A 10,855-nucleotide genomic window follows, 5' to 3' on the forward strand; every position below is an offset into this window, starting at 1 on the left:
ACAAGATTTTTCACAGTTGTTCTTTAAGACATTTTTCTCATTGAGAAAACTAAACTGTAACTTCCACAAACTTTTTTTAAAGTGTGGTACTGGGGATCAAACCCAGGGTCTTGTACATTGTTGGGTAAGCATTCTACTTCTGAGCAACACTCAGCCCTAAACTGGATGTATCAATATTTCCAACAAACACCCACAGTTAAGTGTTCCAGAAAGTTTTATGGGAGAAATAAGGCATTTTATACCTCCAAGGCTGACCTTGAGGTATACACATCTGGTAAAGATCAACAGGCTGAAGACACGGGCCAGCTGGACACTATGGTAGGCAGAATCCTACCCTGGCTCTCCAAAATGCCCCACCCTAATCTCTGACTTCAGAGATAGCACATTTGTGATCACTGACACTGTGACTGCAGATTAACAAATTGGTTTTAACAAAAGTAGCATTAGGTAGAGCTAATCACACAAACCCTTTAAAAGCAGTCTGTGTAGCTTACACCCCCAGTATGAAGATGTAATACACCACTGCTAGTTTGAAGACTAGTAGTTTGGCAAACAGGGTGGCTTCTAGGAATGCAGTGCTACTGCGGTCAACAAATAGATGGCGACCCCACTTCTAAATTCTGCCAACAAAGCCAATGGGTTCAGAAGCAAGTTCTTCCCCTAGGGACTCAGACAAAAGGCAGCCTTGTTCTCAGACTTCAGCTTTGACACTGAGCAAAGAACCCTGTCTAGTCAAGCCCGTCTGGACTTTAAGACCTATAGAACTCTGAGATCACAAATATCAATAGGTACATTACCCAGCTAAGCTTGTGACCTGTTAGGCAGCAATACATAGCTAATATAATCACCCTGTGTTAGGAGGTGCTTTTCTTCACTGACTGAATCTTTTAATCACAATAGGATTTTTTTTTAAATGTTTTTATGTGCTTGCATGTGTGTAAGTGCACCTGTGTCATGCAATGCCTAAGGAGGTCAGAAGAGTGTCAGTCCCTAGGAACTGGAGTTATAGACAGTTGTTAACCATTATGAGGGTCCTGGGAATCAAACCTGGGTCCTCTGCAAGAGCAGTCAGTTTTCTTCACTGCTGAGCCATCTCTCCAGCCCCGACAACAGGATTTTTTCTTTGACCAAGTCATTCATGATAGCCCCTCCCCTCTCCCTTTTCCAAATTTGTTTTCAGCTTTCCTTTGCAGTGTCCATGAAAACTGTCCAAAAAAAACATTCTACTCAAATTAGTTCTCATATCTAAAAAAAAGATAAATTTTTGTTTCGTGAGACAGGCCAGGCTGGACTCAAACTTGTGGCAATTCTCTCATCTTAGCTTCTCAAGTGCTGGGATTCACCACGCTCAAGTTTAACAAGAAAAATTAAGGTATTAAGAGTTTCTTTGGAAAGGATCTAGCTGATAGTTTTGCCCTTTTATAATAAAGCTCCAATGATAAATAAAAGGGCAACCGTGTCTATGACCAAAAAAGGTCTACATAAATATTAATACATTTATCTCTTATGAGAATTTACTGTTTTAACTTGCAAAGTCACTAAATAAAGATGTACACCGAGTCAGAAAATTATTTTAATAGTTACAAAACATTTTTTTTTTTACAGAATCAGTATAAAATAGCAATTGATTATTTTATAATTATGAGAATTACTTGGACTTGCGGTCTTGGCTAAGTGGGGCTGAAGTCAACCAAAGGTCTTGGACTGTTGGCTCAGAAATCATCCTAGAAGTGCACCCTGATGATTGATGTCCATCGTGCTTAGCTCTGATGAGATGACCCAGTCCTTTTTAAAAAAAGGATCTTTCTTTATTCATTCTTTGGAGGTTTGAAGTGAATTCTGCAGCGTTCATTAAACACCTAAGCCATTTGAACAGAAAGAAGCGTCATCAAGTCATTCTGCATAAATCAGGCCTGCATATAAATTCATCTTCTTAGCTTGAAGACGCTATCATTTCTGATCCAGTCAACAGATTTAGGAAACCGGCAAGTTTCTTCAGCAGATCAAATTAGGTATGAAGTATACAAAAGCCCTTGAGAGGCATTCACAAGATAATTTCAATGTATTATTTGAAGGCCACACTAGCATTTTGCTAAACTGTGTGAATTTATGTATTTCTGTTTACCTTGCATACTAAAATTTGAAACAATGTATCATAAATGTTAAAATTCTTGGTACAGGAAGAGGAAGCTATTAATGTTCTAATTTGGAAGGATTCTCAACATATATTAAGAAAAAAATGTACAGACAGTATAGTCCTGTTAGTATAACAAAAAAGGAAACACTCATAAAAGGAGAAAGGGCCTAAATCCCAAAAGCATGCACCATCCTTTCCTGGGGAAGACATCAGGAGAGGCAGAATTTTCACTGTACATCTTTAAGAGAGTTGCATTTGGTTTTTGAGACTAGGCTTGATTTATAGCTCATACTGGCCTTGAACTTGCTATGTAGCTTAGCACTACCTTAACAGAGTCCTTCTGCCTCAGCCTCCCGAGTGCTGGATTTCCAGGCCACTATGTCTGACTAATTTTGACTCTTCTGTGGGAAAAATATTCTCAATGCCTAGTTATAATCTACTACAAAGTGTCTTGAGAACATCTGAAGTAGACTAAGCCGTAAAGTTCTATAGATCAGATACATCACAAGCATTTTTACCTAAGGATATTCTCAATTTATGACAGGTTTACTGGGAACATAATCCCATCATATTGAGGAACACCTGAGACATCAAATCTAAACTTGCGTCACTCTTTCCACCACATTTCATATGCACTATAATCCTCTGGACTGGGCTCTAGAAGCCAGGTACTCACTGTACACCCCCCACCCTTGCAACACCAGTCCAAGAATAAATCACTACTTTTTCAGAGGCTGTGAATGGACAAATGTCAAAATCTTTCAAGTAGCAAGCTCCTCATCACTCTGGTGGCAAGGACAAGTACAGGAAATATTTTGGCAAAGAGATGGGATAAGTTGGGTGTGATGTCACATGCCTTTAGTCCCAGTGCTCCAGAGGCAGAGGCAGGCAGATCTACGTGAGATCAAGGCCAGCGTGGTGTACATAGTGAGTTCCAAGTCAGTTGGGGCTACAGGGAGATCCTGTCTCAAAAAGACCAAAAAGAAAAACAAGGGAAAGGATAAATATTCCACAAAGCAAAGAAAGCCGATTTTTATTCTGTAATTTATTTGTGCTCACTTCACATGCCATTACATTTCTTTTTTCTTTCAAGACTGATGTAATTATTTAATGATACAGAAAATAAGCTGGCTACAAGTGGTAGGCAGAAGATGACTTCATCTGTGACTTTAAAAATAGTTAAGTCTGAATGTGCATACAAAAAGCTGGAAGGTTATACCAAGGAACCAACAATTATTACTTCTGTTTAATGACTAAATTTCATTCTTTGAATTTTGTATGAAATTTGAAACAAAATAATTTCTGAAACAAAAGGTATCCAAGAGAAAAACAGTCATTAAATGCCAGGACTTGGCTGGTGTTCAGCACCTAATGTCTAAACCCCAGAGACATGTGGTCAAGCTGAGCACCACTGTTCTTTTCTCCTGAAATGCTTGTTATCTGAGTGTTTCCTCTCCACTTAGCATTCTCTGTGCAATTACATTTAATGAGACTCTATGATTACTAATTGGCATAATCGCAAAATGATGTTAGCAACTTTAGTTTTGTGAAAAGTGATTGTACAAAAGGTTAATTTTAACAAACAATCTCTTGAAGGTTCTCTGTTAACTAAAGAGTAAAAACTTTGAATATTAAATAAGCCCATAACTAGTCTTAGGGGATATACGGAGTACCTACAATTCTGTTATGTAGTAGGTCACAGAATCCTCCATATCCTGTAGAGCTGTTAGGCTTCTATTCAGAAATTAGCAGCACCTCACTACCCCCAGGTGTTTGCTGGTGAATGGTCTGTTCTGAGCTCCTTCCAGCACTTTCCATCCCCTCAGGTGGTTGCCCTTGGCTTTATCAGTTTCCCTCCTATTTCTCTAAAGAATCAACATTATTCCATACCTTCCAGCTCCTATCATTCACCACTTCTTCAACATTTAGTTCTGACTGCATCCATTTTAACTGCAAGAAAGTGGAAAAAATTGAAGTTATGGACAGTAAAGAGCAAAAAACAAACTACTGTATTTTCCCAACAAAACCAGATCTTAATCTTACATCTTTGATTGTAAATGTTATAGATTTGGGGACCTTCTCTGACAGAGCCCCTTCACTCCAGATTGTAAAATCCCATAGAACAATGCTTCTCAAATTTTGCTGCGACTTAAGCATCTCACAGAAGACAAAAAAAAAAGGCTGACAAATATATTTTTTTTTAGAAAAGTTCAATCTTACTCAGGTCTTACCTAGTCATTGTGAAGGTGTGGGAAAAGATACACTCATACACATTTTTATTAGAGTATAAATTGTTGCAATTTCCCTGCCAGGCAACATGGCAAGAGTTATCAAAAATGTACATTCACATGTCCTTGAACCCAACAATTCTAGTTCTAGAAACTGGTAACACAACTACAGATTTGCAAAGCTAGCACAGAGGAACAAAAAAAAAAAAAAAAAAAAAAAAAAAAAAGAAAAAAAGAAAAAGGACAAGGAGAGAGGAAGAGGGATATCCAGAAGAGGCACACGTTAACCACACTACTACAGGTCCACGGCTAAAATGCTAACTTTCATTAACTAATAATCTAATCACTGTAAAGGAAAGGCTGCCAGTTCTACTGTAAGGCTCAGGTGACAAGATCTCTAACACCCCCGTCACACCTGATCAGAAGAACTTAAAAGGAGCTAGCTCCAGGAAACAGCCTGAAAATATCTGGGGATATTAGCAGTAAAAGCATGAATTGTGGGGCTGAGGAAATGGCACAGATGGTAAAGGGCTTGCTGTGCAAGCATAAAGGCATGGGTTTGGATCCCCAGTACTCATGTAAAAGCCAGGTGTGGCAACAAGAGTCCTTAACGCCAACACTGGTGCAGGGAGTAGGGAAGGGATGCAGAGAGGCAGATCCTGGGGACTTGTTGGTCAGTCAACTAAAACTGAGTTCCAGGTTCAGTGAGAGACTGTGCCTCAAAAAGTAAGGTGGAGAGTCATGCGTGGTAGCACACATTTTTAATTCCAGCATTCAGGAGGCAAGGCAGAGCCAGGACAGCCAAAGTTACAAAGTGAGACCTTGTCTCTAAATAAATAAATAAATTTTTTAAAAAAGGAGAGAGAGAGAGAGAGAGAGAGAGAGAGAGAGAGAGAGAGAGAGAATGGCTTAGCAGTTGGAGCACTTGGGTTCAGTTCCCAGTACCCACAAAGAAGCTAACACTCATCCTTAACTCCAGTTCCAGAGATTTAACACCTTCTGACTCCAGCAGGCAACAGGCACGCACATTGTACACACACACACACACACACAGAGGCAGAAACACTCATATATATATATATATATAATTCTTTTTTTAATCTTAAAAAAAAAATTGGGCTGGAGAGATGGCTCAGTGGTTAAGAGGACAGGCCACTCTTGTAGAGGACCAGGGTTTGAACCCAGCACCCCCACATGGTAGCTAAAAAACATTTATAAGTGCAGTTCCAGGGAATCGATGCCTTCTTCTGACTTCCCAGGGCACTGCACAACATGGACACACTTACATACATGCAGGCAATATAGTCATATGCAAAAAATAAAAATAATTTTTAAAAATCTTTAAACAATTGTTAAGGGGCTAGAGAGATGGCTGAGCAGTTAAGAGCACTGGCTGCTCTTGCAGAGAACCTGGGTTAGATTCCCAGCACCCACATGTGGGTTAACAACCATCTGTAACTCCAGTTCCAGGGAATCCGACATCCTCCTCTGATTTCTGTAAGCATTACATGACACAGGTGCACCACCTACATGTAGGCAATACACTCATACACATAAAAATAAATATTTTTTAAAAAAATGTTTTAATAGAAAGGTAAAGTGATTAAGAGATATCCAGATGTTACCCTCTGGCCTCACATGTCCCTGCATGGGCAAAGGTACCCCCTACATATAAAATGAATAAAAATGTAAACATCTTTTAAAAGCCTATGCAATATACATCATATTGGCAAACTGTCGTGTTGTTTGAACTTAGTGAAATGCTGGCTCTGGAAGCAGGGTTGCCCTGAACCCCATTTCAGACCCAAACATGTCTGTCTCAAAGTGTCCTCCAAGGCCTCTTTTCTGGCGATGGTCTGGTCCCCTTAACTGTTAATGGAGGGAAGAAAAAGCAAAACAGCACAAGAGTGAAACCCTGTGGACCTGAAAATAGCTAGAAGGTAGACCACCCGATTTGATGATGTTTTATCTCTGTTAAAATTTGCTCTTTTACTTGGAAGCTTCACTGAAGGGGACACTCTGCTCTGCCAGGGTCTCTCTAGATCAGGAATTCTGAATGGAACTCCCAGTTGATTTCCGCAGGATCAGACACCTGATTTGATGATGTCTTGATATTTATCTTTGTTATTTATTCTTTTACTTTGGCTTTCTATATACTTGTTAATAAACAAGTATAGGGCTGGCAAGATGGCTCAGTAGGTAAAGGTACTCATAGCCAAGTCTGATTACCTGAGTTCAATCCCCAGGATGAATGGGTGGAAGGAAAGCAACAACTCCTGCAACTGTCCTCTGACCTCCATATGCACATACCCTTCCCCCATAAAAAAGTAAAATGTTATTAGCCGGGTGTGGTGGTGCATGCCTTTAATCCCAGCACTTGGGAGGAAGAGGCAGGCAGATCTCTGTGAGTTTGAGGCCAGCCTGGTCTACATAGCGAGTTCCAGGTCATCTGGGGCTACAGGGAGACCCTGTCTCAAAACAAAAAGACCAAAAAAAAAAAAAGAAAAAAGTAAAATATTATTAAGAAAATGAAAGTATGGCTATTGTAGATCATTCTCTGGACTACACAGATCATATGTGGCATAGTCAGCAGGACCTACAAGATGCCATTTCTGTTGTGAGGGACTGACTTGTAGAATGGGGGTGGTGCTGGAGAGATGGCTCAGTAGTTAAAAGTACTGGCTGCTCTTGCAAAGGACCTGGGTTTCCAACACCCACATAGTGGCTAACAACCATCCATAATTCCAGTTCCATGAGATCCAACTCCCTCTTCTGACCTCCATGGGTGTTGCACGCACATGGTGCGCACACACACACACACACACACACACACACACACACACACGCAAAATACTCATACACATATAGTAAAAATGTAAAAATCTTTAAAAAAAACAAAAGTGAAAGGGATATATGAGATGATGTACGACCACTGATGAAGGGAATAACAATGGACCCCCCAGAAACCTGGCTTCCCATGCACTGACTGCTAGAACAAGGGAATATATATCTTCTGCATTTAAAACTGCAATTAAAATGTAAAGATCTGGCTGGGCATGGTGGCACACGCCTTTAATCCCAGCACTCAGGAGGCAGAGGCAGGCGGATCTCTTTTGAGTTCAAGGCCAGCCTGGTCTACATAGTGAGTTCCAGGACAGCTGGGGCTACAGGGACCTGTCTCAAAAAGACCTGTCTCAAAAAGACCAAAAAAAATAAATAAATAAAAATAAAGACCTATGACTTTCCCTTTTGTCTTTCTTGTTTACAAAGAGTGTTCATGACTCAAAGTCATTGATATCTCTCCATGGTTCATGCTGGGATATAAAACTTTCTATAAGTCTCAAACTCTGTGAAACCAGAAACCAGAGGGGATGGGGGTCGGGGGGGGGGAACGGGACACAGGGGTATAAAAAAATCCAAGTGGTGAAGAGGTTTGCCAAAGAACTGTGGGAGGATAAAAAAAGTTTGAGTTTAACAGTATGTGTACAAGTAGTCTTAATTTGCTAAATTGTGTCTTGTATGTAATTAGGATTCAGCTCTTGTTTAGAGAAATGAAATAAGAAAGAAATAAGTAGGTAAGAGAGAGAAGATGTAAACATGAAGTCATTATTTCTTTAGCAAGAAAAGTTAAAAAGAAATGAGAAATGAGAATATGTTAGATAAAAGGGTTTTATATAGTGAAAGATAAAATTATCCACTAGCTCCTTAGCTAGAAGGTGGGACTTTGTGCCTACCTCTTCCTTCCATGCTGGGATTTTGTCTGGATTGAGCTTGAGCAGGTGTTGTGCATACTGTCAGACAGTTACTGTGAGTTCATGTGAGCAACTGTCCTGTTGTTTGGAAAACACTGTTCCCTTGTGCTCATCCACCACCTCTGGCTCTTACAATCTTTCTGCTCCCTCTTCCATTAAGATCCTTGAGCCTTGGGGTGAGTGTAATAATGATGTCCTTCCTGCTGTGTTTTTACTTAAGAAAATAGCATGGCCCAGCACAGTGGCTCAGCGGTTAAGAGAACTGACTGCTTTTGCAGAGGCCTGGGTTTGATTCCCAGCACCCACATGGCGGCTACAAACTGTCCTTATTCCAGTTCCAAGGGAATCTGACACCCTCTTCTGACCTCTGTGGCATTGCACAACATGGGTGCACTCACATACATGTAGGCAATACACTCACACACATTAAAAATAATAAGAATAAAAAAAATGACTAGATTTTTCCTAAATGGAAAAGAAAACAACAAAAACAGGAATCTTAAGACATAAAAGGCCTGAGTAAGTTGTACAAGGCCGGAAGAGGATAAGACTTAAAGATGGTATGTGTGATGACTAAAGGTTATTAAAATCCCTAACCACTTACTAGCCTGTGACTCAGAAAACATCAACAGTATCACTAAGTCTCAGTCTCCTCAAGTAAAAAAATGAGGAAGAGGAGCTAGGACATCTGAGGGACTTTCTCTGACTCTATAATCACAGCACACTTTGTAGAAATTCCCACGTCTTTATCTGCTACTACAGATATTCAGGGCTGCCTTTCAACTCCACATATTATCAGCTGGAAAGCAAATCTTACATTAACTCACTCCTAGCTTCCTACACCCCTCCCTGTGGCTGGCATCTGGGTCATGCATTCCTGGCACACAAAGGGCAAAGATCTGAGGGCTGAACAAATAATGTGACACAATCACTCCCAAACAATGCGGATTGTTTGAACTTTGTTCTCCACTAACAAGAGTCACTCTATTCTGACTTTTCAGTTTCTGACTTAACAGACCTGGCCCTGCAGTTTCCCTTGTCAACATCTTTAACACAACCAGGATGTGGGGGTGATGTGGCTTCTACTTCATTACCCCACTGATGGCCAGGGTTGATTCAGCTGATCTGGATGGTTAGACATATGTCCCTTTCCTTCCTCACCACTCCTCAACTCTCCTGAAGCCAATGGATTAAACAGATAGTTGAAAAGAATGACCTTGTCTCATAGTGGAGGACAGGTTTTCGGTCAAGCTCAAAGCTACTTAGACCTTGACCAATTTTACAAAAATAATATATAAATAATACTGAACATCATGGGAGGGGTATAATGAATATTTTAAGTTAAGGTCATCATCTGGAGATTCCATCAAAGCCTGATGACTAAGAACGGATCGAACACACACCTAAGCAGTAGTCCTGAACAAAGAGAAGCAAACATGGTGCTGAGGCCTATATCAGGGAAAACTGCACTAGAAGAATGGCTGAGGAGGCACAGCAGCCTGGCTTACTCACCCATGTCCCAACATAGTGCCTTGTCCATTCTATTAAAAGCCTGAGAGGACAGCAAGGCCAGCTGTGCAAAGTTTGGCTACATATGCTGAACAAATCCCCAATCCCACACCTACTTACTATAAAAAGCATGATTTTATCCTGCACCTGACATACAAGGAACTCTAAGTCACCTATTATGCATTCCTAAAATATAGACAAGTGTTAACTGTATTAGTAACTGGATAGTGGTCATCTGACAAAACGTTTCTATTAGAAAGAAATAACAAACCAGGCTGGTGAGATGGCTCAGCAGGTAAAGACGCTTGCTACCAAACTGATGACATGAGTTTGATTCCAAGGACCCACATGTCTAATAAGCTCTCAGAAATCATTCCAGAAGTAAGTATGTTTATATACACAGTGTGTGAGGAGAGAGGAGGAGGATAAGGAGGAGGGAGAAGAGAATAAACAATAAAACAGGTAGAATGAAACGTAAATTATGAAAATGTAGGTTAAATGTGGTATATGGGAACTCTTTGCATTGTTCTTAAAACTTTTTTCTTAGTTTAAAATGACATAAAATTGGGCTAGAGATATGGCCCATTGGTTAAGAGCTTAAGAGCACTAGCTGTTCTTGCAGAGGACCTGGGTTTGGTTCCCAGCAACTATCTGTAACCCCAGTTCCAGGGGAACCCGAAGCCCTCTTCTGACTTCTATGGGCATTGCACAACACATAAATGTGTACTTACATATATTCAGGCAATACACACAGAAAAAATCTAATACATAAAATAGTCTAAAAAGGAAATTACATAAATGAAAAATTATACCTAAAAGTCCCCTAAAAAACATGGCAATGTAGTCCATGTAATAAAATATATCCAGTTCTAAACTGGGCATGGTGGTGTATACCTTTAATCCTAGTACTAGGGAGGGAGAGGCAGGTGGAGCTATATGAGATCAAGTCAGCCTAGTCTACATAGTGAGTTCCAGGTCAGCTGGGGCTATAGCCCTATAGGGAGATCCTGTTTCAGAAAGACCAAAAATAGCCAGGCATGGTGGTGCACACCTTTAATCCCAGCATTTGGGAGGCAGAGGCAGGCGGATCTCTGTGAGTTCAAGGCCAGCCTGGTCTACATAGTGAGTTCCAGGACAGCTGGGGCTACAGGGAGACCCTGTCTCAAAAAGACCAAAAATAAAATAACACACACACACACACACACACACACACACACACACACACACAC

The 10,855-nt window shown here is 40.4% G+C and overlaps 1 protein-coding gene across 4 annotated transcripts in view; it reads right to left on the minus strand.

Moving 5' to 3' along the window:
- Window positions 1-1,551: 1,551 nt before the first annotated feature.
- Ccdc58 (coiled-coil domain containing 58) overlaps window positions 1,552-10,855 on the minus strand; it is a 26,973-nt gene continuing 17,669 nt past the window's right edge. For all 4 annotated transcript variants that reach the window (XM_008842936.3, XM_017800552.2, XM_029568256.1 and 1 more), the window contains exons 4-5: window positions 4,028-4,087; window positions 1,552-1,859 (exon numbers count right to left, since the gene is read on the minus strand). In XM_008842936.3, coding sequence (XP_008841158.1) covers window positions 1,809-1,859; window positions 4,028-4,087 — 111 coding nt within the window. In that variant the 3' untranslated portion in view covers window positions 1,552-1,808. The remainder of the gene's footprint in view (window positions 1,860-4,027; window positions 4,088-10,855) is intronic.

This window comes from Nannospalax galili, unplaced genomic scaffold (assembly GCF_000622305.1).
Source record: "Nannospalax galili isolate Female #2095 unplaced genomic scaffold, S.galili_v1.0 scaffold18, whole genome shotgun sequence".
Taxonomy (NCBI): domain Eukaryota; kingdom Metazoa; phylum Chordata; class Mammalia; order Rodentia; family Spalacidae; genus Nannospalax; species Nannospalax galili.